We start from the raw sequence: 16,309 nt of genomic DNA, 5'->3' as shown, positions 1-16,309 counted from the left end.
CAAATCCAAAATGAAATCCTGATTAGCCATGTATTCTTTAAAATTTTTATATTCCAACGGTCAACGTTGCCAATCATTTATCGGCCGAGTACCTGGCAGCGTTTAAAATGTAGAACTCTCTGTATTTTATAAAACTGAGACAAATTACACAGGGAATTAATATTAAAATTATTTTGATAAATTACGGTTGAATTTAAATTATCCTTGGTCAAACGAGAGATGCAACTTACTCGATATAGATACAAATTTTTCTTTTTCATTAATACAACTATGCAAGTTTACGCTATGTGATATATGTATTTTAGTTTAAACATTCAAACTATGAACAGTCCTTCATTTTATTGTGCACTCTTTATAAACTTGATTTTTGTTATAGACTTCTATCTTTGTAATCTAATTATTTTTTAATATTATATTACATTTCAACTATCTTTATTAAATTAAAATAAAATAATGATTAAATAAATAGCTTAAGCTATAATTATAAGTTGATAATAACACTCCTAAAAGGAAAAGAAAACTAAGAACAGACAAATATAAAATCGAAGAATTTATACAATTAATAAACTGAGCCATCGTTAAATTTTATAAATCATCATATAAAATAAAATAAATCGATGATCGTTTTATATCCGAGACGGGGAAGTTGGGTTTGGCAGTTGGCAGTTTGTTTATTCGGCCGAAAAACAGAGAACAACAAAGACATGAAATGGGCCGATGAAAATGGGCTGGGCTTCTTCTTTACAAGCTGATCTCGACCGTCCAAAATTAGGGTTAAAATAAGATCTCATTTCTCCGGCCCTTTGAGATTAGGGTTTTACAATCGCGACTCACTCCGTTCAAATCTTCTCCAGCTCGCATCCTCTAATTCAGGTAATAATACACACACATTTTATATATACTGCAAATTATATTTTTTTTAAATATTTATTTGAGGTTGTGATTGTGCTTGAATATATTGTGTATGTGTGTGTGATCTGATTATTGATTTAATTGAAATCGATGTGGTGTATTATTGTGCCTGAAATTCGATGAATTACGCATTATTAGATGAAATTGTGTACGTATTATTGAAATTGATGTGGTGTATTATTAGATAATTTTGTGAATAAATAAGATTTACTTTTATGGTATGTGAAAAGGAAATCAAGGTGAACTAATTGAAATGTAGTTTTTTTTTTTTTTTTGACCAATTGAAATGTAGTTAATTGATCGGTAGAATTTGAGAACTTGATATTCCCGAGAAAACTATCGCGAAAGAGAAAGGAGGGAGCCGGAATGAGGAATATGAAAACAAATTATCGTGGGGGAAGGGAATCGGGATCTTAAATGACACTGATTGGTGATATGAAATGGCATATGTTCACACACGTATAGTACGCCTGTAATGTTGGTTACTATTTGTTCGGTATAAATTGCGAATGCAGTAAATTTGGTTTGGTGTATTTAGAGGAAGAGTGTTCATTTTTTTAAGAATTAAGATGCTACGCTATTTGATCATATAAATGGTTTTTTTACTTAACTATTTTTGTGGGAGTTTGTCGTTATATTTGATGAAGTAACTATGACTAAAACGAGATTTCTATGATTTTGATTCTCAATGTATTTTTCCCATGTTTTAGGGAAAATGGTCGAGGGAAATGCTGTGGTTCCAGAATCATTCTTGAAAAAGCAGAAACGAGCAGATGAATGGGCTCTTGCAAAAAAGCAAGAGGTCGAAGCTACCAAGAAAAAGAACTTAGAGAAGAGGAAGCTGTTCTTCAATCGTGCTAAGGGATACGCAGTAGAGTATGCGAAGCAGGTATGGCTGATATCGTTGCTACTGTTTACAGTTCTAGTATGTGAGTTAAATGTAAAAGTAACCATATCTACTCTTTTTTTCCAGGAAAGAGAGTTGATAGACTTGAAGCGTGAGGCAAGATTGAAGGGTGGTTTCTATGTTAGCCCAGAGCCCAAGCTGTTGTTTATCATCAGGATCCGAGGGTAAGTGATTATTTGTCAAGACATATGATTTCATATTTTTTAATGTCCAGGGAAATGATACATTCTGATGTTTTGAACCACATCTAGTATCAATGCCATTGACCCAAAGACCAAGAAGATCTTGCAACTTTTGCGATTGAGGCAGGTAATATGTTATCACCTTGGTATTACCATCTTGGATTAGTAATATCTGCTAGTTTTCATTGTGCAAACTGTTTTTATATGAACTTGTAGTGTTGCTAGTATTGACATAAACTGTTTAACCCTGCTATTGTTACTTGAAACTAAAAGACGGTTGTGATGGTTCCTCTATTGTACACTACCTGGATTATTGGCTGGATATGGTTTTCATCCCATTGCATATTACTAGTTAAATAATAGCAATCATATTTTTTTTTCTTGTTGCTTGCGAAGGAATATGCAAAATTTGTCTAACGAGCTTTACTGCAATACAACAATTCTGTTCATATACTGCATTGTTTATTATTTTATTTCGGATCACATTCATCCTATTAATAATAAATTTATAATGAAATAATGTGATAGGTAGTGCCTAGAAAATGTATATGTACTAGCATTAATAACAACCATGTGTTAACTGTATGAAGTAACACTGCTTGTTGCGTAATAGTAGCCTATACCCTCCTTACATAGTATCGTTTTTACAAGAGTTTTGTGATATTTCTTAGCAGTTGTAATTTAATTGAATGGCCTGTGATTCAAAATAACAAAGTACGTGCATATACGTTATAAATTGAATCTAATCCTTGTATCTTCTGTTTTCAGATATTCAATGGTGTTTTCTTGAAGGTAAACAAAGCAACCCTCAACATGTTGCACAGGGTGGAGCCTTATGTTACATATGGGTAAGCAGCCTAATTATTTAGACAGTGAACACCTATTGATTGAGACTGGTTTGTGCAATTACTAACGGATGTTCATTGTGCAATGTAATTGATTTGTTTTCATTCCCTTCTAGATACCCCAACTTGAAAAGTGTTAAAGAGCTGATTTACAAGAGGGGCCATGGAAAACTTAAAGGGCAGAGAATCGCCTTGACAGACAATTCCATCGTTGAGCAGGTATGTTGAAGAAATAATCAGATCCTAGTAGATTCTTGGCTCTTGCATTGCAAAGCTTTCTACGCTGACCACGTATTCCAATGTGTGATTTACAGGCTCTGGGCAAGTTTGGAATACTCTGTGTTGAAGACTTGATCCATGAAATTATGACTGTTGGACCTCACTTCAAGGAAGCGAACAACTTTCTCTGGCCATTCCAGCTCAAGGCACCACTTGGTGGTCTCAAGAAGAAACGAAATCACTATGTTGAGGGAGGTGATGCTGGTAACCGTGAGGGATTTGTGAATGAGCTCATCAGAAGGATGAATTAGATTTCTCTCGGACTGTTCCAAATTGAATGTCGCCGGTACTTTGGTTTTACATTTTTACTGTTAGTGCTCTGGTATCAAGACTCTGTAATATGTTTTATTTTTGTTATAGTAAAATTAAAGTGAAGTTGAATCTTATAGTTACTTGGTTTGCTTTCAATGATGAATTCAACTTTTTTGCATGTTTTCCATGTATTATATTTATCGATCATTGATAGGATGGGAGCTTACTTTTTTATAAGCTCAGTAGAACCATACAACAATCAAGCTACGAGAGGAGCTTCTACGTGCCCATTTGGTGCCAAACATGCCCCGTCATTATAGGGCATTGACAGGATGGGAGCTTACTTTTTATGAGTTCAATAGAACCAAGCACTAAAAGATAGTAGCTTCTAAGTGCTCATTTGGCAACAGAGAAGCCCGGCTTCTTTCGATAGAAAGTGAGTCCATCGTGTAAAGAAGTATAAGCACTTTCACGAATCTCAAAAGTTGAGAAAACTATTTTTTTTTTTTTTACTTCTTTTCCAATAACATTTTGACGACCCGTGACCTACTCTAAATATCAATTGTTAGGTTGGAGATACCATCCTATGATCTTTATAATATAACAGTCAATATTGTATTTTGAGCCGAAGCTAATTGTTGGAAATAACATAAATATGATTGCCACATCTTGAACGAGGGAGATGCCGGAGTCCCCAAACCACATGTGCCCTGCATATCAAAATTCTCTCTGTAGCCGCCAAAGAGGACCGGATTAAAGATTGAATTTTAAACTAGTGACTAGGAGCCGGACATTCAAGACCAAAACTTTAGGCCCCGCATTGTCAAACAAACGATAAACCAGTGCCCCATTTTTTTTTATTTTTCTAATGCAGCACGCCAGTTGCACTTGAAACTGCTCCATTGCTCAATCACACTCCTCACTCCTCAACTGGCTGGCCCCTGGCGTGCGTTTTATTCAACATGTGTGCTGACTGATGAGTCCACTTTGATACATAAACAATACCTCTACAACATCCTTATAAATCTACAAGTTCCAGCCTTAGGAGCCTCAGAGCAATAACACACAACAAAAGCCAAGGGGGTTAAGCAAAATTCTCCATAAGGCTTCTTCATAATGGGTGCAGGCGGCCGAATGGCAACTCCTAGCGGCAAGAAGACCGAGACAGAGGCCCTTCGACGCGCTCCTCATGAGAAACCTCCCTTCACCATAGGTGATCTCAAGAAAGCCATTCCCCCCCATTGCTTCGAAAAATCTCTCATCACTTCTTTCCGCTACCTCATTCAAGATCTCCTCATGGCCTACGCGTTGTACTACGTGGCCACCACTTATATAGACCAGTATCTTCCGCGCCCTCTCAACTACTTGGGCTGGGCAGCTTACATTGCTGTACAAGGCTGCGTCCTCACCGGTGCCTGGGTCGTGGGCCACGAATGCGATCACGACGCCTTCAGCAATTACAATTGGATCAATGACCTTGTCGGCCTCATTGTCCACTCTTCTCTCATGGTCCCTTACTTCTCATGGAAAATCAGCCACCGTCGCCACCACGCCAACACTCAGTCCCTCGAGAACGACGAGGTTTACGTCCCACGATTCAAGTCCAACATCCGAAACTACTACAAAATCCTCAACAACCCCCCGGGGCGCGTCCTCGTATGGGCCACCACTCTCCTCATAGGCTTCCCTCTGTACCTAATGTTCAACGTCTCAGGCCACAAGTACGAGAGATGGACCTCGCATTACGATCCCCACAGCCCTCTCTACTCTGAGCGCGAACGCAAAGAGATCATCATCTCTGACATTGCCATTCTTGCTGTCATCTATGGCCTCTATCATCTCGTCTTGCTCAAAGGCTTTGCATGGGTGTTCTGTGTCTACGGAGGTCCACTCCTAGTTGTTAACGGATGGTTCACGTTGATCACGATCCTCAACCACACTCATCCTTCTGTGCCTTACTACGACTCCACCGAATGGGACTGGCTGAGGGGAGCTCTCTGCACTGTCGACAGAGACTACGGAATTCTGAACAAGGTGTTCCACAATGTGTGCAATGCTCATGTTTGTCACCATATTTTCTCCATGATCCCGCATTACCACGGGCTCGAGGCCACCGAGGCCATGAAGCCCTTGTTGGGAGACTACTATCAGTATGATGGAACTCCGATTCTCAAGGCCATGTATAGAGAAATGAAGGAGTGTATTTATGTTGAGAAAGATGAAGGTGAGACCAAGGGAGTGTATTGGTACAGAAAGGAGATATAGGTTTATGATGTTTTGTAAGAGATTTGAAGTCTACTCATTTGTAATAAGAATGAAATTGAATACAATTTAGAGTTTTTTAGGAATATTATCGGTGTTTTAATTATTTTTTAATCTTGCCTCAGATAACAGTCACTTATACGGACCTGCATTTTAAAATACACCCAAATATAACTCTATAAATCATAATTTTATAATTATTTTAGAGGTGATGAGTATATGTTAACAAAAATATATTACAAAATTTGAGAACTTTCCCCATGACGAAACCATCTCGAGGGCATTTTAGTAATTAAAAAGGGTCTTTTAGTTGATGTGTTTAAATTAAAATTAATATATTTATTATATATTTTAAACAATTATATCTATTCAATATGTTGAATAAGTTCTTAATATTTAAATTTGGCCATAGGAATTTTCCTCAAGAAAAATGTTTTGATTAAAATAGTTAAATGTATTTTAGCTATATACAATAAAAAATTATTAAAATATATTAAAATAAACAGATCTATAAACCCAACTACCAGAAAAAACGATTTTTTCACCGATTAACGCTTAATCGAGACGGTGACCGACCGAACAGAGATTAATCCCGATTAATCGTCGACTTTTAGAACACTGATATGAAGTAATGAAGATATACTCCCAAATAAGAAAAACTTGATTTAAAATTAATTGAATAATAAATTATCACATATTAATAACAGAAAAATATTTATAAATAGATAATAAATTGTAAAAGCTAAATTTTTGTGAGAAAATATAATTCGTTGGTTAATATAATTTAATTTAATTCAAGTTAAAATTTAAATTATAAATAATAAATTACGAACTATATAACCGCCCGTGCACCCGTGCTCGCACGAGTTAAAAGGCTATTATTTCTAATTTATATTTTCAAGATCAACATTCAATCATATGTCATATATTATGTTATTAATGATTTAATACAACTTTTTTTTTTAAAATTCAGTTTTTAAAAATATGTAACTTTTGAAATATGAATATCTGATTCGAAACGGACGAAGTACGGTTTATATACAACTAACCGCAAACACTGAAAACTAACAATCATACGTGTCTATTTTCTCCTTAAACAAATACTCCCTCCGTCTTTTAATATATAAAAAACAGATAATGGAATAAAAATAGTGTAGAAAAAGAAGAAAAGTTTATCTCTTTTCTACTTAAACAAATACACCACATGTCCTTCTTTTACTTCCACAGGTCTCTTTTCTACTTAAACAAATACACCACATGTCCTTTTTTTACTTAAACAAATACTCCACACCACACTTATGTCTCATTAATCTAAACAAATATTACTTGAGTCGTATGTTTTATAATAGAAATAAGAATTACAAGAGCATATATAGAAGGGTCCTGGTATGACAAGCATTTTATTTTGTACGAGCCTCATCCTTGATGCGAATATAAAATTTAAATGAATGCAGATTACAATGTGTATCAACAAAATTTTAATGTGTTTATGAATTAATAATTTGATATAAAATTTATAATTTATGTCTGTCAACAAAAAAATTGTATGTACTGCGCCGGCCGCCAACAATAATTAAAATCAAAACTTGATCCCAATAAAAAAATAATTTTATACAATATCATTTGTAAGATATCAAAATATTTACCAGTCTAAGATGAAAAATAGATAGTGAAATACAAATAGAAGTCGAAGTTGAGGAGTCGAAGTTGAGGAGTAAACTTACAGCTTTACGAGTGAATATCTATTCTCAGAAATGCCATGGTCGAACAGGTGGGCCTTCCTTCTCTAATGTAATTATAATTATAATTTTATTTTCTCCGGAGATCCCGCAAGCAGAAAAATCGCAACATAGTAATAAGAGCTAGCGAAGCAGAGGCAGGTGATCATTCTTACTAACAGAATATCTATGGATCTTGCTCAGGCTCAAAAGAATCATCAGATCGTGAATTTTACCCTAGCATCTCTTCTTTTTCTTGGTTTACTCTATGTATTTGTTTGCAATGAAGCCAACGTCAACTACTTGATCTTGCCTACACCTTTTCAAAAACCTCAAGTCCTTGCCTCTAGTAGCAAATCCCATGCTGCAACTGTAAGCACTCAAACTCTATCTTCTCTCATTAATCTATATCCGGAAGTCGAACCCGAGTCTGTCACAAACATGAGCTTCGATAATTGATTAAATGACCAATTCTTAGAAAAAGGTTTTGGGAGGAGAGTTTATCAGGATCATATTATATTCTAACACATAAACTCTGATGACATTTTATCCATTAACTTACCGTACGTGTGTTTCTACATGTTATTACAGTTCAACGTGACGCCATACGAGAAAGATGAACTACTAGAGGAGGTTCTAGCAGAGACGTCAACACAAAACAAGACGATGATTATAGCAATGGTGAACAAAGCCTACGTAGAAGGAGATAAGCCCATGCTCGACATATTTCTCCATGGATTTTGGCTAGGCGAAAATACAAGAAACCTAGTCGATCATCTCTTAATCGTGGCGGCAGATCAAACCTCGTATGATCGGTGTAAATATCTACACTTGCATTGCTACAAGCTTAAAACGGACGGCGTGGATTTTATGGGGGAGAAGCTATACATGAGTGAAGATTTCATCAACATGATGTGGAGAAGAACGCTGTTTCTCACTAATGTTCTTAAACATGGATATAACTTCATATTCACGGTCGTACGTTTCTTTCCAAGATTATTTTTTTAATTAGGGTTTGCTAGATTTTTATTTGATCGAGAATGAGAAGCATGTATCTAAAGGGTTTGTCGGTATTTTCGTTGCCATGGATTCCTGGTAATACTTTGCCAGAGTTTAGAGGTGGCAAAATGTGTGATTGGTTTGATTTTGGTTCTTATAAAATGAATTTAAGTTGGATAAATGAACCAAAACCATTTTCAAACCATATATTAACAAATGTGGTTATGGTTTTAGTTTGAATTATGGGTAAACTAGTTTAATAAGTAAAAATAAATATTATATGCTGAACAGAAATTAATACACTTAAGTGACAATGTAATAAATAGTAAATATAACAATATCATGTGTGGGTTTGTTAGTTGATGCAGTGGTTCAAACTCTAGACTTCTTCAAGAAGGTCATGGTTCGAATCACGGGGTGTGCGTAACTAGCAAAAAGAAAAAGAACACAATAACGTGTGTCGAGATATATGAGATTAGAAACCAAACCAAATCCATTTTTCCAAATGTGATTTCATATTGATCCAAATTCACAATTTTGGTTTGGTTTAATAATTTTGCAACCATATTGCCACCTCTACTTGTTAGATCTCTTTATTTTGAAATTTAATTGTTTTAATAATTAAGTTAAATTAATTAGCCAACAAATTTTAAAATATTTTTAAATTTTTAATTGTAAAGTCCAGTTATTAAAATTAATAATATTATTAAGATTTATACTATATTATTATAATTAAATTATTAAAAAACTTTATGAAAAAAACTAATAAAAAGCTTATAAATATTAAAATAACCTATAACCTATAAACCATGCTAGCTTATTGTAGTAAACAATCGGTGGCGGAACCAGGAATAAGAGTTAGGGGGCTGAATTATTTCGTCATCCATACTTGCTTAAATAGTTTTCTCAATATATATCATCATACTATCATTCAGTCGTGTATCTCCCATCCTATTTGTTTTCATAGTAGAAAATTGATTTCCTATACTTTGAAGATCTAGCAAAGAGAATTCCTTTGGATAAAATTGTGCAATGAAGACCAATTTTGAGTTATTGAAACTTGAAAATTAATTCCTAGGATCCAAAGAGCCAATACAAAGTAGTAACTCTATATTTCCTTCTGTAAATTAAACGGTTATCCTTCTCTTGGGAAATAAGATCAATAACATGTTAAATAAAAAGGTTAGTAAACAAGTTTTACAGTAGTGAACATCTTCTCAAAATGTCTCCCAATAAAAAGGTTAGTAAAATATTGTGTAATTTTACTTCTTAAATGGTTAAGAGTTGATTGTTTATATTATTTTTAGAGAAAAAATAGGAGCTTGTTGGAGTTGCTCGGAGTGCATCTGTTTGAATGTATTTGTTAATTAGATTTTCTGTTAGACTAAGTGCCTCCCTCTGTATGACATTTATACTTCAGCGGGGCTTAAAAAAAAATTATATTGAAATCACTAATTCAGCGGGGCCTGAAAAAAAATATACACTGTTTTTTCGAGGTTGGGGGCTCTAGCATCCTCTCTAGCCCCCCTCTGGTTCCGCCACTGTAAACAATGTGAAAATATCCGTAAAGATATTGAGACCGTTTTGGTAAGTTTAAAATAAGTGCATAAGTGTTTCTAACTTAAACAATGTGAAAATATCCGTAAAGATATTGAGACCGTTTTGGTAAGTTTAAAATAAGTGCATAAGTGTTTCTAACTTATAAATTCAGAAACTTGGTTTAAAAGCTATCGCCAAACACCCGTAATATTGTTTTTGAAGAAATGTGTGAAAATATTTGAAAAATCACTTGTGAATAGATCTCTAATAGAATGGAAACCAAACAGGGATATTATTATTGAACACGCCAGCTACTGAAATTTATACTACTACAATGGGATAGGGTGGGCAGATACGTAGATTATTTTAGACTGTAGATTAGGTAGCCTTTGTGAATTTTAAACGATAATTGGTTGACATGTGATATTGAGTCTGAATATGACAAATTTTTATGTATTATTAGAACTGAATTTTTTCTAAATAATAATTGGAAGGAAGTTAAGGAAAATTTTTGGAATATATTAAAGAATGTTTGAATATGATATAACTTTTATGTGTCATTAGAATGAAATTTACATTGAAAAAGAAAGATCCGTAAAAAATTATAATCACATGGTATTATTAAATAACATGTGTATTGTTTAGTATCATCACACATATAATAATTAGTTATAGTGCATTGACTGATTAGAAAATAGTCGAATAAAATATGAAAAGATGTTTCATCGGTGAAAACAATTATTAAGTAAAAGCATATATATACGTATATACGAGGATACTGTTCATCTCGGACCAAATTACAAATGACGATAACTGATTTTATAATTATATGAGTAGTAATTTCGAAGGATTAATTTCATAATAGCAAGATATAATCTGTTTTGAAAACAAATTATAGATGACTACCTAACACCGCATAATAGTAGAGTAGTCCCTCCGTCCCAATGAATTATATAAATTGGGATTGAACACGGATTTATTGTTATATAAATGAAGATAGTGGGCCGGGAGAAAGTAGTGGATGTAGTAATGTTTTATATTATAAAAAATTGTTATATCTGTTGTGTCGATTTTTAACATGTCCAATATTCTTAATATTTGCTCTGATGATCTGCAGGACGCAGACGTATTATGGCTAAGAAACCCATTCCCAAATCTCATACAAAACCAAAGCATCGACATCCAAATCAGCGTCGACTACTTCATCGGCCACCCATGGTCAGAATGCAGACAACGGATCAACACAGGCTTCTACATGATCAATTCCAACCACAAAACCATCGCACTGTTCGATTCCTGGTACGCTCAAAAAAACAAATCCGAGGGTCTGAAAGAACAAGATGTGCTGGAAAAACTGATGCGCCGAGGTTTGTTTAGGAGGTTAGGGATCAAGGCTAGGTTCTTGGACACTCTTTACTTCAGTGGGTTTTGTCAAGACAGTAGAGATGTTAGAGTTGTGTCCACAGTTCATGCTAACTGTTGTAGAAGTATCCATGCTAAGGTTACTGATCTAACTAGTGTCATTCATGACTGGAAAAGATTTTTCGCTAATCAAACGGTGCCGTTTAGATGGTCACCGCACAATGCATGTATGGATTCGTGGAGAAATCGCTGAATTATACAGGTAGAAATTAAAGCCTCAAAATGTTTTTTTTCGTTTTTTGTAAGAAATATTTATTTTGTTTTGTTTACGCCCATGGACCAACGAATACTTGTATTGTCTATGTATATATTTTAATATTATTATTTCTCATGTTATTTCTGATACAATTAAAAATATTGGGAGTAGGTCTATGTGAAAATTGTATAATTCGAATTTTTGCGAGGTCAGACTCCACCCTGCTGTTAGTGGTAGGTGATCATGTTAAAAACTGATTTTTGTAAAAAGTTGATAAATTTTGATGATTAAGTAGAGGTCTCTGATACCAAATTTAATTTAATAGTTTAGGGAAATTTTTACTACGACCTTGTTTTTACATAAAAAGATGTATGAGTACTTTCTGCCCATTATTAATATTACCAAAATGTACCAATTTTCCTGAAAGTTTTCAAATAAAAAAGTACTCCTATGTATATACTTTATTTTTAGACTTCGTTATTTGTCCAAAAAATATTTTTCTGACTTTTACGGTGTTTGTTTAAATCCTTGAAAATATTTAATTCGAACTCTTCGTTTCAGTTTTTGTTTTAATTTTTCTTAATTATATTCCAGATTTTTCAGCGCTTTTCTAATTCTTTGACAAAAATGTACTGCAAGTGAGATAAATTTCCTTTAAGAAAAGTGATGAATTTTACAAAATAAAACTATTTATTACTGTTATTTCATTATTTATTAGGAAATAATCAAACTTAAATCTAGTTTAATCTAAACTATACTTATAAGTCGGATCGAAACCTTGTGCCTGTTTGTTTAACGGAAGCAGAAGCTGCTTCTGGCTTCTACTTCTTTTGACCCGTTTGTGTAAAGAAGTAGAAGTACTTTTAAAAAGCTGAGAATGCTAGCTTTTGTCTCACAGCTTCTGCTTCTTTTACAAACACTTTATTAACTTATTTACTTCTCACTTCTGCTCCACTTCTCTAGTTTAAGCCAGAAGTCACTTCTTTTAAGCTTGCCCAAACGGCCCCACCTTATCATTCTGGACTCGACATGGACTTGAATCTCTTCCATTAGTCCACACCCACGTAGATATATGTGGGTGAATCAATAATTTTAAATGGGCCTTTCTTGACGTAACCCACAAAGAACACTTCATCTTAACATCATCATACCATCATAATCCACAACAAGAATATGAATAATATTTTCCATATCAGTTTTTGCTATCACATATTCACATGCAATAAAAAAAATCGACCTAAATTTATTTTCTAAATTTGTAATTATAATCTTCTTACATATTCTTCGAATTCTTACCCACAAGCAAATAATTTTAATTTCTTTAATAAAAATTTGATGTTTAAATTTTTATTTCAAAAAAAATTAAAAAAATATTATAAATTATATTTTATAAAAACTTCGAAATCGAAATGTGTGTAAACAATAAACGTATAGTTAGTCGTATATTAATCACCGGCACGATGAGGACTACGGGTTGTGGTAATTGAGGCCGATTCAAAACTCAGCGTTGATGCAATTGCAGGCCAGAAGGTGAATTTTTTAGAGGTTGAAGAAATAATCGAGACTTGTAAACAGATGCTAAGCAATTTATGTAGAGGTTCGATTGTTTTTGTTCGGAAGAATGCTAACTGGGTAGCACATGAAGTCGCTGGAATCCAGTGTTTAGTAAATTCCCATAATTTATTCATGTCTCCTCCTACGTGTTTGTTGGAGGCTCTTTCTTATGATTCTCTTTGAGTAATGGAGCAATTTAGGTTATATATATATATATATATATATATATATATATATATATATATATATATATATATAGGCTCATGATCAAATAGAAACCACTTTTAAAATAAAAACTAGAAACCAATACAAGTTAGTGATATTCGCAGTACAATTTAGTGATATTCTCTTTAGGATTTAGTGATATGTGTTGCAAGAATTAGTGAAAATTTGCAGAAACAGCTCAGAATCTCCATATATGTTCGAAAAACTGCTCAAATCTCCAGATCTGTTCACGTTTTCGATTCAGATGGTGGTGACGGTGGTGGAGATGGTGGAGGTGAAGGTAGAGATGGAGGAAGGATGATTGTAGCGAAGGTGTGGGTGACTTGAAGTAGGGGGTTGGAGCGTTGCCGGAATAGTGGCGGCTCCGCCGCGTTTTGAAGTTGAACCGAGGTGGAGAAAGAAGTATGAACAGGGCTGAAGGAGGTTGAAGCAGCGACCAAGATGGGGTTGGTGAAGATGGAGGTGGAGATTGTGTTGTTAGAGAAATAATGGAGGTGGAGATGGAGGAGGCGGGTGGCATAGAGGTGGTGGTGGTTATGGAAGAGGTGACGACGGAGGTGGTGGTAATGGCGGATGTGGAGGTGGGGTTGGTGAAGATGGAGGTGGGGTTGGTGAAGATAGAGATGGAGATGTGGTTGTTTAAGAATTTAGTGGTATCTGTTTTAGGATTTAGTGATATTTCAGCTTGGTTTTTAGTTTCTAGACTAAGCAGGTTTCTATTGGAGTAAAACTCTCTCTATATATATATATATATATATATATATATATATATATATATATATATATATATATATATATATATATATATATATATCAGGTCATACGAAAAGAAAATGCTATACAGTTTAATTTATATATAAATATGCATCCTTACCATTCACGATGGTACTGTATTATTTAGCGGAATATTGAGGCTGTTTGGTTGAATTTAAAATAAATGTTTATTACTTAAAATAAATAAGTGTTTATTGCTTAAAATAAATAAGTGAAGTAGAAGTTAGAAACAAGATAAGATTTATAAGTGAAATAAGTAGAAGTCCTGAAACAAAAACTAGCATTCCTAGATTTTTATAAGTGCTTCTTGACTTTTTATACAAACGGTACGAATAAATGCTTCTAATTTATAAACCGAAAAGTCCGGTTTAAAATGGGTTGCCAAACACCCACATTATCTTATTGCGAGTGTTTTACATTTAAGTATTTTCCTCCTTGAATATGTTATTAATATGTTCTTAACTAGCTGTGATATTTATATAATTGGTTGACTTTTATTATTAAAAAATACTGTTATAAACCTTTAAATAACTTTAAGATCAATAATAAGCATTTAATTTATCAGTTATTTATGATTAGACGGTCTACCTAGCATCCTGCATCTCTAGTAGTTTGACTAGAACATGTAAGTTGCCGTGAGAAGTACGGTTTATATTTTTTTGAAACATAAGTACTTGCATTACTCAATATAAATCAGAATCAAGTACATGATTTAAGAAATCAGGAGGAGTGACATGCCACTCTCCGAGGCCAGACATAGAAAGTGCGGTTCGAGCTAGCTCGTGAGCCACACAATTCGCAGACCTAAAAACAAATTTAACTAGCACATGATTAAAGTGCTTTAACACAAACTTACAATCACCCACAATAGTGTTGAAGTAAGCACAACCATCCTCACCATAGCAAGCATAAGCTAAACTCTGAGAATCAGTTTCGAAAATGCAACAGTCCAGCTGCAGATGCTTGATCCATATGATAGCTTCCTTTAAACTTAACGCTTCAGCCTCCTTTGCACTCCAATTACCCCTAATACGACCACATCTCGCTCCAATGAACTGCCCCTGAGTATTCCGAATCACACATCCAAAACCAATATACCCATTCTGAGCCCCAGTTGCGTCAACATTGATTTTAATCCAATCATCAGGCGGCTTGGTCCATTTTTTATCCGCAATTTGGTTCCTAGCAGATTGATGCTTCTCTTGCGATTTCTGTGCTTTTCTCCAGTCTTGAAGTAGATGCAATGCAGCTGCTTTAACCCCGAAGGCTGATCCATTTGCTTTGTCCCAGACCCATTTGTTTCTTCGATTCCATATACTCCAACATAACAAGCAAAACCAGATACACTGGTCCCTTGACATATCAGTAAACACACGTCTCAGAACGTCAAACACCGCTTCATCAAGCATGAACGTGTTTATCACTTGAAGCCCGGACATATGCCAAACTGTCTTTGCAAAATCACACTGAAACAACACATGCATCTCCGTTTCATTGTCAATATGACACCATGGGCATCTAGCATTTATATTGACCTTTTTCGTTATTAGCGCTGTAGCTGTTGGTAAGCACCCTTTACAGACTCTCCAAACAAAATTAGCAACCTTTCCAGGCATCCGCAATGACCATAGTTTCCTCCAGAAATTTGAGTGAGCAGCATCATGTTCTCCCTGCAACCATCTATAGCAACTACGAACTGTAAATTTACCGTCCTCATCTCTTAGCCAGAACCAGGAGTCTTCACGCTGAGTAACAGGGATAGGAATTCGATTTATCAACTCAATATCTCTGTCATTAAATATATCCCGAAGAACCTCGACATCCCAATTTCGTCCCTCCATGTCCATTAAATTCTGCACTTTTGTTTCACGAAGCTGTACTGGCATAACGGTCGAGACACAACCATCATCTTGATCAGGAAGCCAAGGAACCTTCCATACATATGTAGAAGCTCCATCTCCAATCCTTCTACGACAATTTGCTTTTAAAACATCCTTGGCTGTCAAGATACTGCGCCAAACATAACTGGGGCTTCCACCAATCTCAGCATTCAAAAAATCAGTTTTAGGGTAGTATCGGGCCTTCATAATTGCAGACACCAGAGGGTTAGAATTATTAAGGAGTCTCCAACCTTGTTTCGCCAGCATTGAGACATTAAATTTGTTTAAATTCTTAACCCCAAGACCCCCAGCCATCTTTGATATACTTAGGTTCTCCCATGAAAACCACCGAATGCCCCTGCC

The 16,309-nt window shown here is 34.7% G+C and overlaps 3 protein-coding genes across 3 annotated transcripts; all 3 read left to right on the top strand.

The window, feature by feature from the left end:
- The first annotated feature begins 731 nt into the window (after positions 1 to 731).
- LOC108224710 (large ribosomal subunit protein uL30y) lies at positions 732 to 3,555 on the top strand. Its single transcript, XM_017399406.2, has 7 exons — positions 732 to 873; positions 1,623 to 1,801; positions 1,886 to 1,983; positions 2,071 to 2,128; positions 2,770 to 2,849; positions 2,963 to 3,065; positions 3,161 to 3,555. Exons 2-7 carry the CDS (start codon positions 1,628 to 1,630, stop codon positions 3,374 to 3,376), a joined length of 729 nt encoding a protein of 242 aa, XP_017254895.1. The 5' UTR covers positions 732 to 873; positions 1,623 to 1,627; the 3' UTR covers positions 3,377 to 3,555.
- An 858-nt stretch (positions 3,556 to 4,413) lies between these two features.
- Positions 4,414 to 5,727, top strand: LOC108225347 (delta(12) fatty acid desaturase FAD2). The gene has a single exon (XM_017400191.2). The coding sequence runs from the start codon at positions 4,494 to 4,496 to the stop codon at positions 5,640 to 5,642; it is 1,149 nt and encodes a 382-aa protein (XP_017255680.1). The 5' UTR covers positions 4,414 to 4,493; the 3' UTR covers positions 5,643 to 5,727.
- A 1,819-nt stretch (positions 5,728 to 7,546) lies between these two features.
- LOC108226328 (uncharacterized protein At1g28695) lies at positions 7,547 to 11,510 on the top strand. The gene is made up of 3 exons (XM_017401270.1): positions 7,547 to 7,729; positions 7,949 to 8,332; positions 11,013 to 11,510. The coding sequence occupies exons 1-3, from the start codon at positions 7,547 to 7,549 to the stop codon at positions 11,508 to 11,510; spliced, it is 1,065 nt and encodes a 354-aa protein (XP_017256759.1).
- Positions 11,511 to 16,309: the final 4,799 nt, after the last annotated feature.

This window comes from Daucus carota, chromosome 6, assembly GCF_001625215.2.
Source record: "Daucus carota subsp. sativus chromosome 6, DH1 v3.0, whole genome shotgun sequence".
Classification (NCBI taxonomy): Eukaryota; Viridiplantae; Streptophyta; class Magnoliopsida; order Apiales; family Apiaceae; genus Daucus; species Daucus carota.
This window is presented reverse-complemented; position numbering and strand designations above follow the sequence as displayed.